The 13,968-nt window shown below is 39.6% G+C and overlaps 2 protein-coding genes and 1 long non-coding RNA gene across 6 annotated transcripts; 1 reads left to right on the top strand and 2 right to left on the bottom strand.

Annotated features, from left to right (window-relative positions):
• The first annotated feature begins 7,502 nt into the window (after positions 1-7,502).
• LOC115694447 (uncharacterized) lies at positions 7,503-11,628 on the top strand. The gene is made up of 3 exons (XM_056303921.1): positions 7,503-8,122; positions 10,511-10,597; positions 10,748-11,628. The coding sequence occupies exons 1-3, from the start codon at positions 8,108-8,110 to the stop codon at positions 10,994-10,996; spliced, it is 351 nt and encodes a 116-aa protein (XP_056159896.1). The 5' UTR covers positions 7,503-8,107; the 3' UTR covers positions 10,997-11,628.
• Positions 8,275-10,329, bottom strand: LOC115694446 (uncharacterized). The gene is made up of 3 exons (XR_004007389.2): positions 10,296-10,329; positions 9,053-9,130; positions 8,275-8,315 (listed from the first exon to the last, which is right to left on the bottom strand). It is a non-coding gene; the product is annotated as an uncharacterized LOC115694446 (long non-coding RNA).
• Positions 11,513-13,127, bottom strand: LOC115694443 (plasma membrane-associated cation-binding protein 1). 4 transcript variants are annotated; one of them, XM_056303920.1, is made up of 6 exons: positions 13,059-13,127; positions 12,897-12,947; positions 12,642-12,762; positions 12,444-12,533; positions 12,245-12,329; positions 11,513-12,015 (listed from the first exon to the last, which is right to left on the bottom strand). In XM_056303920.1, the coding sequence occupies exons 3-6, from the start codon at positions 12,747-12,749 to the stop codon at positions 11,738-11,740; spliced, it is 561 nt and encodes a 186-aa protein (XP_056159895.1). In that variant the 5' UTR covers positions 12,750-12,762; positions 12,897-12,947; positions 13,059-13,127; the 3' UTR covers positions 11,513-11,737. The 4 variants fall into 4 exon arrangements, with proteins under 4 accessions (XP_056159895.1, XP_030477436.2, XP_030477435.2 ...); XM_030621576.2 differs by lacking the exon at positions 13,059-13,127 and having other exon boundaries at positions 12,897-13,052; XM_030621575.2 differs by lacking the exon at positions 13,059-13,127 and having other exon boundaries at positions 12,642-12,759; positions 12,897-13,047.
• Positions 13,128-13,968: the final 841 nt, after the last annotated feature.

Here is a 13,968-nt window from a genome sequence, read left to right as displayed (position 1 = left end):
ACCTAAAATTTAGGTCTGGATTATAGCAAATGCAATTGCAATATAGCAAACATTTTTTATGGGCTTGCTGTGCACTACATTTCATGCCTTGAGACTCATGTTCTATTTGTTCAATTGCAATTATAATCTTCTAATTTACTTGAACGAGTGTACTATAACGTAAAACTGTTGGAAAATATATGCCTTTCCTTCTTTACTTGGATGGTCCTAGTTTGTTGTTGATCTGGTTCCTAAGATATGAATAAATTCCTCTATACCACAACTTACCGATTTGATTTTGTCCTACTCTATTCATTTTCTTCTCTGTGGTTCATCATGTGAAGCCTGTCTTTTGTGAATTTATGGAATTCTAGAGTCTGCATTTCACTTTACAATATGCTCAGGGTGAGATAATTGTGGAATCTCTTGACGACCTTTATAGCTTCAGCAGTAATTGGCGGTTCACTCTGCTGAAATTAGCAGGCTCTCACCATGCTGCCATCTGCATGGAAAGGGGTGAACCTGTCAAAGGTAAGATCTTAGTTTTCACTGTACATTTTAGGGATAAAGCAGGTCCGTGTGCATGAGTCGGACCAAATAATTGTTGCAAAGGCCAGAATGTTTAAGTGTTTGCTATTACTTGCCGTATGTGAGAGATGAACTTGTTTCTGGACCCGGTGCTGTTGTAATCAGTGGCTTGACTTGACGATTTATTATTTGTGTTCTGTGGTACCATTTATGGCTATGCTGTGCGGTAAAAGCTGCCAGCAAGAATCTCAGTAATATGGATGTTAGCGTCAAATCCATAGTCATTTGATGCTCTTGATCCGCTTAAGAATAGACAAAAGAAAGTATTGGTTAATGGAAGATTTTACAGGAGTGGTATAATGGGCGCTTTTAGTGACCTTGAATGGTTAAGTGTGCTATCTCTGTATGGCATCATATTTGTGACTCTGATAATGGGGTCTTTTGACCATTATACAAGCACCATATTACAAATTAATTACTGAAATTTGATACGACAATTGCATTAATCACGAAAAAGAAAAAATTACTTTTCTGAGAAGAGAAGGCAAAGTAAGTGTATACACTTCCTCATATTAAAAATGAAGTGTGAGGTTTATCACCCTCATTACATTGTACGGCTCAAGTGACCCATGCACCGGGAGAAAATATTGGATACACCTAAATGCCTCGTCACCACTAGTGAAGTGAAGCTGATGCCGGGCCTACAGCTTCAGTCAGATGTCCCCATGGGCAACTTATGCCTGAGCTGGCTGCTGGTGCTAGGCGTTTGCTGGCTCCTGAGATTCTTTGGCTCTTCTTTTACAAAGATGCAGTAACTGTTTCCCTCGGTTTGGCTCACAATGTGGAGAAATTGTGTGAATGCTAGCGGCAAGAACACTTTGTCGTGCAATGAACCTTAATATGCATTACCTAGGTAGGCGTTTGCTGGTTCCTGAGATTATTCTTTGGCTCTTCTTTTACGAAGAAGCAGTAACTGTAGATCCTGATGCTCCTTTGGGTTGTCCTAGCTTCCCCATTAGTTCAGAGCAGTGCTCCCAGTGCAGTGAGAAAATTTCAGAAGTGGCATGCCTAGAAGACTCTACAGTTAGATAGATGCCTTTGTGAATACAGATATTGTTGATGGGCTTACATGTTCTGGCCCTTGTATCTTCACTTTGTGTACATCTGTCTGTTTGGATGATATGAGCTGATTACTTGGATGTTTGTTGATTTTTCTAATCATGGCTGTAGAGTGGTGGTGAACAAGCAGCGTGAAATGAGAAGCTAGCTGCCGGTAAAAGCTTTCCACTCCTTGCCTGTCACGAGTATTACTTGTTGCCCTTGGAGAAATTATGTGAATGCTAGCGGCAAGTACACTTTGTCGCGCAATGAACCTGAATATTACCTAGACCCCACCCGCACCCACCCGCCCCCCCAGGTGATATATTATATCTCTGCAACATCTTTATCTCCCTTCTTTCGGTTTTTCAGTTCCTGCTGTCCGCTTTTTGTATGTTTCTTTGTTATTGAAGATAATGTTTTTTTTTTGGGTAAGGATTATTGAAGATAATGTTTGTCTTTGCTTACTGTTAGGAATGTGTAAACAGCTTTTTAATTATTTATTAGAGCTTTGAAGAAGATGAAGAATGTAAAAGCAGTGGGTCTTTGCTGCATACCAATAGAAGTATGGAAGGTTATGGGAGAGATTGGGTATCTTGGCTTGCAACCGTTCTCAATAAAATTTTAAGATTAATTAAAAAGCTGGATGAATGAAGAAAAAGTACCCTGTACCTATCTACAAGAACAAAGATGACATTCAGAATCATGCGAACAACGGAGAGATTAAGCTAATGAGGCATACCATGAAGCTATGGGAAAGATTTGGCAGATGACATAGTGGTGGTAGATGAAACCCAAGTTGTGGTTTACCAGAAACTTGAATTTGGAGGGAAACTTTGGAAGCTAATTGACTGAGCCAGACAAAGAAATATATGGTGTGTAATTTTGATAATGGCAGAAGTTCAAATGACCCCTTTGGTGAAAATTAGAGATAAGGAAGTGTCGAGGAGTGAACATTTCCATGGCAGACTCACAGAGAGGGAGGGCGGGAGGGGAGGGAGGGGTGGGTATGGCTAACGTCTTTTTTTGTAGAAGGGGGGTGTGGACGTGGATGCCCCACCAGGCTTATCTGCCTGATTTTGAATATTTACAGGTGAAATAGCCAAATGGGCTTTATCTGCCTATTGTCCGTGAAATTACGGATATGTGCTTTCGAAGTACAATAAGGCTCTTTTGCAGGTAGAAAAAGTACAATAATGCTGGTCAAAACTCTCCTAAGTGGGCTTCTTTTAAGGATGATTAGTCACAAATAAATATTCCGGGTCAAAGGGAATAAATAAAAGCAAAAAGAAAATAATACCAAATGAAATCCAAATGAAAATTAACGAAAAAAAAATTATATTTTTCTTTAATTTTTCCTCAATTTCTTTTGATAAAAATGAAAATAAAATCAAGAAAAATACCAAATGAAATCCAAAAACTTCCAAAAAATAGTCATTAGTCTTATTTTAATTCCAATTTTATCCCTAGAACTTTAATTTTACAAAATTTCAATTGGGAATATGTTTTCCCCAAATTTGGGTAATTTCATATCCTAATTGAACTAAAAATCCAATCAAGTCATTTCTAGTCATTTTTGGGCTATTTTATTTTCACAACAATTGATTTTGGGACCTTTAATTGCATAGTGGTCAGTCCAATTTCACAATTTGACAAAATAATTGAAAAGCCCCAAAATTAATTGAAAATTAGGGACTTCAGGACCCAAATTGGGAATTTCATTTAATTTGAAATTTTCGATCAAAGCCTATACCTCCCCTAAGGGTGATTGATCATGGGAACTCCAATTTTGGCCTTGGAACAGCCTAATTAGGTCATTTGGACACTTAATTGGATAAAATCCCAATTGAATCAAGTTCAAATTTGGAGATTTCAAGCTTAATTGAAATAAAAATTCAAATTGATCCCATATTTTAGGGTAAAATGTGTCAAGGAATTGAAATTTGGGATCAAAATCATGAAAATGGGTCAAATTGGGGTTTAATTTGAAATTTTAGTCAAACTGGGTCAGACAGGTCGGTCGGAGCCAACCTGACCCGATCCGAAACACCATCTTCCTTACTCGACTCTACCTTGGACTAGGAAGGGAAGGAAAAACTCGGTCTGGCCCGCCCCTTCACTGACCTAATTCCCCCCATTCCAGCATGTGCCGAGGAGAGATTGACAACTGGGGACCTCCAGCTGTCATCGGGAAGGCGGTTAGAGGTCTGAACCACCACGGGGAAGAGATGAAAACGGGTGGGAAAAACAATTTCACACATACAACCTACTTGACAGAATTCCCAAGAGAGAGAGAAAACTAGAGAGAGGGAGTAGAGGTTCCTCAAGGCCGAGTGACCAGTGCCATTCTGATCATAAAGGCGCCGGCAAATTGACCTCTCAGGTGAATCACCTCCTTGAGTGCACAGTGAGAGGCTGATCGGGAAACCCTGAAACCAAGCTTCGATTAGCCAATCTAGAGCTTTCCTGACTAAACCGAAGCCATAACCTCTTGCAACACTCTTCCTTTCTCTAGGCTCCAGGCGAGAGATATAAGAAGCTGGGGTCTTTGTTGAAGCGAAGCAGAATTCCAAGTTCCGAAGATCTCTCTGCCTTTCACATGGGTCGATTACTCCCTTGATGCAAGGAACTATAGATTGATGTACGATTTGTTGTACTATATTATACACCAGCATTAGAATTATTTTCTTGTGTCAGATTGTATTGTCTTTTCTCTTGCTTTGATCTCAAGGATCGATGAGAAACAAAACTTGCGAATTGCATGATAGGTTATTTGCTTTGACTGCTTGATGTTATTCAGCCAAAAAAGAAAAAAATGTTTTACCACGTTAAGATTGAAGATGAGGATCAAGCTCTTTTATTTCTTGTTAAGAAACACCAAAAAAAGGACTTCACTTTCCTTCCATCTGTTTTTGCTATATATCGATATTGGAGGCAAATCATTGCTTACACCCATTTTGTGATGCTTACAACTTCCAAAAAAGATGCAATAATGTCCTAAATTAAGGTTATTCTCGAGCCAAATGAAAATAGCACGTTTCTGGCTATTATACCCGTGTTGCATATGTGTCTGCTATCGGGAATAAAGCACCAAATTGTCCTTTATCATAAAAATGACACAATTAGAAAAACATTATGAATGCACTAGATATATCGATTGTACAAAATGAAAACTTAGGGTACCCCACGATCCTTTGTCCTCCCCTCTCGTTCGAAGAAACCTCCACTGAAAGTGGCAAAGAGATTAAAATGCAACTTCACTTACAAGATGCAAAATTAACCTTCTCAACAACATCATGGAAACTGCTTCACACACCTTATCTACCTTGCTGCCAAACATCGTTCATGATAAATTAAGTTAAGAGGAAAAACATCAGAAGGCTCATTAGGAATATCCGCCAAACAAACAGTTGTATATTTTTTACCATATATATATATAAAAGCAGATGCATAAATGATCTACAAGAAAAATCGTTTGGAGTGTTAGTTCTCATCATTAAAGACAATGATCTCTCCCCCTTCTTCCCTCAAACTTGAACCCAAAATATTAGGAAGAAAGTTCAGTAACTCCCATACAGATTGATTCAAGGCCTTCAGGACCATTCCAAAAGCGTGAGTAAAGTTAATTTCAAAGGTGTTGTAATTATCGCAATAATAAAAATTTGACACTAGTTGTTCCCAGACAATACAAGGACTAGCCGGACAGATGATAGAATGATTAGTTCCTTGGTTACTCATTGCAAAATTTATAAGAGCAGATAAGTTATTTATCTCTTCCGTCTCTTTTCCCTAATTTGTGTCATTATAACTGTTCTCGACAAGTTTTCAGTTTCAGCTTCTTAATGCCATTGCCTAATACATTTCTAACGGTTCTTGTAGGTTGCATTGCTAAGATATTTGATGAAAGCCTTAGATAAGTTCTTTTTTTGGCTAAAAGGCCTTAGATAAGTTCATTCACACATTGCCTAATACATTTCTAACGGCTTCTTAGTGCTGTAGAGCCGCACACCTCGGCTCCTGCGACTCGGACATGCAATCGATTGGAAGAGCTAGTGGCCGGAAGCAGCAACGACAAGGAACCGAACTTGGAGCTCCTCACGTGGAGAGAGCAAGAGAAGTGCGGGATTGAATAGTGATTACTGCCATTGACGAGCATTGATGCAGTTGGTGCGAGGTTTAACCCGGTGGTCTGTATTTGGGATCCGGGCTTTGGGCCTATCCAGACGTAAATGTCAGCCCAACCCATTGTTGACTGTGCAAGTCAGTCATACAACCAAAAAATTCAAAAAAAAGGCGATGATTTTCAGCTGAATTACAAATCAATCTTATGTGAATGCTTTCAGAGCTTCTTGTGTACATTGACTAGCCATCGGAAATCCACGTCTGTCGCGCTGTATGGTTTGCCTAAATACATCGCGTTTGAATTAGGCGAGATCTTGCTAGAATAAAAAATTCATAGTCCCGACATTTTCTTCCTCACATGGTTCTAGAAAATCGAAATCAACTAGCAAACGAACTGTTGCAAAAGCGATGAAAGGAAGAGAGAATCGATGGTACTCGACGCTACATAAACACATTATTGCATCGGAAGTAACAATGGCAATGGGACATGGAGTACAAGGAATACAGGAAAAGAATGAGAAAGGACAAATCGCTTTGCATTGGCGAAATGTACCAAAAAATTCTTAAACCTATTGTATTGGTACTAATTCAGTCATACACCTTTTAATTGGACTTTGCCAGCCCTTCCTGATAGATGTAGCGGCAGCCACCGATGAGGGCACAACCATAGCTGTAGAGTTGAGTTTTTTTTTAGCTTTTTTATTTTTTTAATCTAAATTAGTTTGTGTATATTTTTTTTAATTTTCAATATGCTTAGTGGGTGCCACGTCATCGCCACGTGTCTTAAGAAAATAATAAAATAAACACGCCAGCATTTTTCATTAGCCTAATTGGACAGAGCTAACTGAAGGATTTGATTGAACTAATTTGACAAGTTTTAAGACCTGTTTGTACTTTTTAAAAGTTTTATTACTCAATTGTACTTTTGTGACATGTTTTAAAACTTCTGCGCATGTATCCCTTTATTTATTTTTTTTGGTCACTCATGTATCCCTTTGTTATTTTACTAATTATATACGTAAGATTATGCACTTCGTTTCATTTTCCGAATAATAAAGACACATGACCTATTCACGTTGCAACACTCCAGGGAGCCCACAAAATGGTGCTTTCGCTGCTCACATCAAAATAGTGCTTTACCTGAAACGCCCATTCTCTAATATATTTTGTGATTAGAGAAGATAGTTTGTACACTCAATTTTAATTGACATTTCAGTAAGATGTCTCCGGTTCAATTTCTCATTTTTATATGTACTTTATTAAAATCAATATTCACCAAATTGTCACCATTTATTTGATTTGAGTACGGAGAAAGGCACAGGTAATTCTTGAACTTTTACAAAATGTTCATCAGGTCCTCCGAAATTTATTTATCAAATCCTTGAACTCCTTCTTTTTTTTTTGGTTCGTGTTGGTTATTCAAGATTAAATATGCGTTAAAAAAAAAAAGCTGACATGTATTGTCATTTTAGTGTTGATTAAACCAAAAAGTGTTATTTGTAATATAAAATGTGAGAGAGAGAGAGAGAGAGAGTTCAATTTTTTGTTAATACTTTTTGCTCCACTTCACGCTTTTCGAGTTTTATCTATACATATCTCATTCCAAAAGCTAAACACAAAAATTAGGAGATCAAGAACTCAATAGGCCGCAGAAAGATTTAAGGATTTGATTAAATATTTTGTGAAGTTCATCCGTGACTTTATCCATTTGATTATAAATGTTTCATCGAAGTTTCCAATTACTCTCTTTACCGTAATTTTAACTCTCTCTAATCTTGCCTATAAGAATAAGATCGTTACAAGATTAAGGACTACTAAAGAATTTGAGAAACTAAGAGATAATCAGGTGGATAATGTTCATCATATTGTATTTCGACCTTTATTGTTGCAATGTGGTGGTCATTTCTTACTTTAAATGGCATTCTTAAGTTCTTCGTTCCGTGCATGCATTAGATAATCTGGCAACTCGAAGCCTATGCAATTACGTTGGAAGTTGGTATCAACAGAGAGGTTTTGCTGGACACAAATTGAAGAGCCCAAGAGACGGGCCCACAATCAGAGACGTCGAAATACCGTGAGCTTAGTCAGTTCTGTTTCTTTCCAATTATTTTTAGTTTGCAAACAAAATCGAGTACCGCTTGAACCGGACCGGACCGGACTAAACCGGTCCGGTTCCCCTGAAAACCCTGGTTCCCTTGCTCTGTCTCAAAATTCTCTCCGCTTCTCCACTCTCACACACCGTCGGTCCCCCTCACTCTCGCTCGAGCCGTCGTTCGTTAGGGTTTCTGCGGGCTCGACGATCTGAGCTTCGACCTGATCTGGGGGAGGGAGGGGTTCGCTCGGTCGCCTGGGTTGCAGAGATTAAAGATATTTTTGGCTTATGGAGGCGTCTCAGGTGATTTCTTCGGCCGCGCTTTGATCGCTGTTTCGGTATGATTTTTGCTCAAAATTTCGTGTTTGGAGTTGTGTTTATGCATTAGATGTCTAAGTGAATCACTACTAGAGCATAATGCTTGATTAACGTGTAAGATGAACATACCAGCCGTTGTACAGCAGTATTCAATCGTTGAAGTCACTGGATCCAAATCCTGTGTTGATAAAGAATGTTACAAGCATCCAGATAAAAGTTGAAAGTTGATCATGGTCATTAGCAAAAATTGCTTCAGCTAACCAAGAAATTACACTTGGTAGTATCACTCAAGTCCAAATATTCATCAGGGAAAACAAATCTGTAATGAGCAATACTTATTTATGGCAACACTTCAAATGTCAACCAGGAAATCTGAAAAGGATTTGCAGCATCAATCCAGAAGTTGATTATCAAGTAAAATGTATCACCAGCTTCATAGCAATTGACAATGATAATCAAACTAGAACAATCAGAATGCAAAAGGACTGAACAATAGTAAAATGATTTGTAGACTCACAGTCAATTACACATTCTGCCAGAAAATTCTCGATAGCTGGAGTAATTCATAGATGAAGAGACTATTCCCAAGTATTGATCGGTGGCAACTTCGAAGTAATTCAAAATATCTAGCTCACTCTATGTTACTTAGAATCTTCAGACTGTATGCTTCAGTCTGAAACTTCACAAATAAACTGCAATCCTAATGGCATCTGTAGGTTTGTTCTTTGGATTTTACACTGATAATATCAGATGAATTCAATGCATGTACATATTAAAAATGTTTTTAGAGTTCTAGTTACTATAGAATCCTTACTGAAGTAACTCTATCAATAACAGAAGTTAATCACTGTAGTACTTATGCTGTGGAACTTTCACGAGAAAATGTTAATTTTTGCGCTAGAGAAATGAGCATACAGCATGAATGCGTGCAATCTTGATGTTTTTGTCCACAGCATCCACACCTGTTACTGAAGCTCCCATCCTGGCCAACGGCTGAAGAGGCAAAAAGACAAGTATTAACCGATACCCCTCTCCACTTGAACCATTGAAGATGGATTATGATGTCCAAATATACTGAACGAACTCAAAATGCAACATAAGTGGAATTCAAAGCAAACCAATATTGTGTTATTTCAATAAAATGAGTACACCATCCTCTCTACTGATCAATTTCTAACCATAAATTACAATTGTAGTTCATACACCATTTATGCTCCCACAGCAATAGAATGAGACTCAATTTACAATTCACACCATCCAGCACATTGGCAACAGTTGGTATATGGTACGACAGATGATTAACCGGCCATTTGCATGACAAGTAATAACTAGGCAGATATGTTCCTCTATCGAAATTATGCTATCATTGGTAAATTAAAGCTGTTTTTACTTTCTTAAAATAAATGCTGCTGCCTTCTTGCTTTTTTTATGACTCAAACCATCTGCACTAAATAAACTAAATACTGCAAAAAACAAGCCTCGCGAGTGCAACAGTCCATGTCAAATCCTCATGTCGCTCATAGAGCAAAACCAGCAGCCTTGATGGTTGGGGACCAGCATTTTTGCCAAAAAGGTCATCTTATCAAGCTCCAACATATGGTGCTGCATTCCCACTGCCACACCACCAATGCTAATGACTCGTGTCCATATTCTTGATATTACTGTGATGGAAGCTACCTCAAAGTCCAGCTTCCAGCATCGAATGATAGAGATATTTAGATATAAGAACTATTGAAGAAACTTCAACACAGCCTAAGATAAACTCCTTATTCCTACTATTAAAAAAAATGTTCTCATTGTAACATAACAAAATCAGCCAATAGGATAGCATGTGCAACTGACAGTTGTACACCTGTTTGAGAATAAAAGAAACCTAGACCTCGTTATTGAGCATGATACATTTGCAGCTGTTTACCATATGACAATGACAGAATTAGGTGTACTTAAATGCTCAATTGGAGATAAGGAGAGAGATTTAATGGCCCTAGGTGCATCATGACTTCGTTATACAAGAATAAATAAGACCAACAAACTTGTTCAGCATTTGACACATGAAACCTATAAACTCTGCTGTGTAGGACCTTCCAGAAGGTGGTTACTCCCATTTTCTATCTAGACATTTATGCAAAGTAGACCAACAAGGGAACAGACTCCATACCTCTGAAAGAATTCCACCGCCACAACCAACGTCATGATTCACTTAGACATCTAATGCATCTAGTAGTGGTTCTCGGGTGGGTCCATGGAACAAGCGAGCGGTTCCAGATCCAGAAAAAGCGGTTAATCACTGGATTTTCTTTGTTTGACTTCTTAAAATTGAACTTAGTTTTTCTCGACCTTAGAAGCTCACGAAAATGAAACCACAATTTGCAGGATTCCAATGCAGAGATCGTCTCTGTTGTTGATGCACTAAAACCCCGCTCGTCGCCAACAGATGATCCATCTCACCCAGAGGTCAAGGTATGTGACATGACGTGCATTTTGAATTACCGTCTACATATTGCGACTCTCCTAGGAAATCATTAGCTGTCAGCGTAGGTTATTCAATTGCCCTTTTTTTGTGTCAATATATTCACTTTGTGTAAGTTTATGGTTGCTTTTCATTTATAGGAAGGTGACTTGTTGGGGAAAAATCCGATATCAGAGGAGACTCTTGTAGAATTGGAAAAGAACATGAGTGAAATGAACTGTCGAATATTAGAAGAGACTGTTGTGGAATTGGAAAAGAAGATTAGTGAACTGAATTGCCAGATAAAGTCTCATGAGGGAGAATCGGAAATGAATATGTTTTGGAACCCTCTCTATGAAGATTCAGGATTTAATATGTCTTGGAACAAACTATATAAAATTAAAGACTAGGTTCCGCAAGAAAATCAGCTTGTTGGTGTGGTTGCTTGCTGCTGGACACCGGTTGCGCATGTCTCCTGATACTTCCCCTGGAGAGAAGGTTTTATCAGGTTCTTCTGGTGGTGAACTAGGTATGGATCGGTCATTCTGGATTTTGGATTTTACGAGTTGCTGTGCATCCTGATCACTGGAAAGTCAGATTAGCTGGTTCCTTGGATTCTAATAGTTTGCTTCTATTTTGGCCATTTTGCACCATTACCATTGAGTTTCCTGGGTTTCCAACCATGATTCCCTCGTGGATTCTCCATAAAAAAGGACCGAAATATAGCAGCTTGGTCTGGGCACCTTTAGTAATGAATGATGACTGCATTGTTCAGTTCACCAACTTCCCAGTGATCTAATTATTGAAATATGAACAAAATCACTTTAAAAGAGTGATTTCCAGATCAAAGGTCTTGAAGATCAAAAGCAGCAGCCGCCGCTTCATCGCGATCGCGTTGCAACATCCCAGAGACCACACCCGAAACAAGTGACAACCGAACTAATTGATTGATTCAGGAAAAATGAAAACAAAACAAGGACTACATGTTTGATTCACGAAATATAAACAAATAAAGACGGAGATACAAGGAGAAGAGGTGGACTTGCTACAAAAGAATAAACAAATCAGCTTTTGTCACGGTATCGTGTAAACCTTGTGCACAGAGTTTCACTATATATGGTTGATGATACTGCTCCTTTCTTTTTCCTTTCTTATGGTTTGGGTGGCTCCGCAGCCTCCTTGGCAGGCTCCGGGGCCTCCACGGCCGCTTCTTCCTTCTTCTCTTCTTCGATGACGATCTCCTCCTTCTCTTCCACTACCGCAGTTGCCTCTCCAGAAGTTGCTGCTTCGGCAGGAGGAGCCTCAACATCCTTCTCCTCAGTGATTATGAAGGTGGACACCTTCTCAAATACAAATAACACGGGCCCCGATACCAAGGCTGGTCCATACTTTGTCGACGCTTCGGACACTGGCTTCGATCCAGGAAACTCTGCAAAGCCATAATTAATTACATATAGGTGATCAAGAGTGCGTACATGCAAAATCAGATCATGCATACTTGCTTCTCTCATAGATAAGGATGATACACGTACAGAGAAATACAAGGCACATACATTAAAGCACTTGTACATATGATGCGCACACTAATCACATGAGACATCGATGCATATATGCTAAGTTAAGTGACAAGTCGTCAAAAAAATAAAAGAAAAGAGTACCGATTTTCACGAGCTCTTCTAGGAACTTGTTGACAGCGGCTGAGTGCTTCTTGAGTCCTACTTCCTTGGGCTCCTTAACAAGAGCCTGTTTGTTGCACGGCATACCAAGCGCACTTGTTATTCTTAGGTCGTATGTATAGACATAGGACTAGAGATAATATACACATGTTGGATCGAAGTGTTGATGTTCAACTCGTACCTTAACTTCTACGGAGGAAGCCTCATATATCTCCACTACTTTAGGCTGAAGCTCTGTCTTCTTCTCCTCGAACTCCTTGTCCATCTCCCCCTGTTCAAGGAACCACACAAATCAATAAACCTGTAGAGATGTAATTAATTATGCTAGCTAGCCACGTTAACCAGGCTAGGAAAAACCATATCTCAACCCTCAAGGGACCTTAGAATCATCAAAGGACTTGCAAGCCTCCACAGCCGCAGTCTTCTTTCCGTTCTTGTCAAACACTTTCTTGATCTTCGGAAGCACCTTCGATGTCCAGTAACCCATGTCTCACTCCCTACTATAGAAGACAGAAACAGAAGCAAATCCCCACAAGGTGAGTAAGATGAACAAAGGAAAATAGAAACCTATGAAGTTCAGATATGGTGGAGAGGAATCAAACATTATATGGCGAAGCATCTGAGCTGAACTTACTCGTGCTGTTACGTCTCTTCTTGGTGCTGTCTGTAAGCGAATACGTTCGACCTGGGATGGGGAGGGATTGTTGTGGATTACAGATAGCCCAACTGTCCCTTCCAATCAAGGCACATATAGAGCCCAACAGAGAGAGGGAGAGAGAGGGAGATAAAAATATACACGCATCAAAGCATCACTTCACGTAAGATGATAGAATAATGGACAGGTTTCTTGGTCTTGAAATTCAGAAGAACTTGCCCACTTCATGATTGGTTGGTATCGGCCAACTGGGAGCGAAATGACCTCGGGAGCCCCTCGCTTCAGGTGGCTCGCTCGGGGGCATAGAGGCAAAATGGTCAGGAGAAAGACAGCTGGGCCGATGGCGACGTTAAACAAAGCTCGTTCATTCAAAGGTGGCAATCTCGAGCGCGGGGCCTACCTCCAACGTTGCCCTGATGTCTATCTGTAAAAGATTGATTGAGAGTCAATGGAATCTCACGTGGCTTCGCTGGTACACAGCCCCAATTAGGGCGTCGATGATCCCCCACCTCCTCCCCCATTTTGATTCCCATAACACGACATCCAAATATTAGCTAAGCTACGTCCCACCACCTTCATGAACATTTGATGAAATTCGACCAGCACATTTGCCTGTTTGTTCGTATGCACCCTTGTAATCAGATGCAGAATCTCTAGACAGCACCGGATTGGCTTTTCGAATGGTGGATTTTCCGTTTAGAGAGAGAGAGAGGACAAGTTCAGGCATGGTGTACATGTACGCCATTCGACAGATCATCGTGTATCCAATCCAAGGACTTATACGTATAATGTGACGACTCTCGGAGGGAAAATGTCGAAGGTACTCATTTATTGGTGGGAGAGGAGCTTTCGATGAATTCAAGCTGACCATCCCTAGCAACCTAAGCAATTCTATTTTAAATTATACTTATCCACTCTTAGAAGAAACTGCAACCATCAAGGTGCATAAATACACGTTATATTGAGATGATAGGTCTATGGTCGTAGATAAAGACAAGCAGAAGAGGGAATCAAACCCACATCTTTGGCACCAACCTCCAAACAAACAGAC

This window comes from Syzygium oleosum, unplaced genomic scaffold, assembly GCF_021117445.2.
Source record: "Syzygium oleosum isolate NSW1041296 unplaced genomic scaffold, Sole_v2.1 Sole_v2.29, whole genome shotgun sequence".
Lineage (NCBI taxonomy): Eukaryota > Viridiplantae > Streptophyta > Magnoliopsida > Myrtales > Myrtaceae > Syzygium > Syzygium oleosum.
The sequence above is the reverse complement of the archived record's forward strand: the minus strand, read 5'-3'. Positions and strand labels throughout refer to the sequence as shown.

What these genes read in the sequence shown, in the direction of transcription:
- LOC115694443 (XM_056303920.1), bottom strand. Translation starts at nt 12,749, where the DNA reads ATGGGTTACTGGACATCGAAGGTGCTTCCGAAGATCAAGAAAGTGTTT. An exon ending in AGTCCTTTGATGATTCTAAG is followed by an intron (nt 12,534 to 12,641) that starts GTCCCTTGAGGG and finishes TTCCTTGAACAG; the next exon opens with GGGGAGATGGACAAGGAGTT. An exon ending in CTTCCTCCGTAGAAGTTAAG is followed by an intron (nt 12,330 to 12,443) that starts GTACGAGTTGAA and finishes TGCAACAAACAG; the next exon opens with GCTCTTGTTAAGGAGCCCAA.
- LOC115694447 (XM_056303921.1), top strand. An exon ending in CATCTCACCCAGAGGTCAAG is followed by an intron (nt 10,598 to 10,747) that starts GTATGTGACATG and finishes TTTCATTTATAG; the next exon opens with GAAGGTGACTTGTTGGGGAA.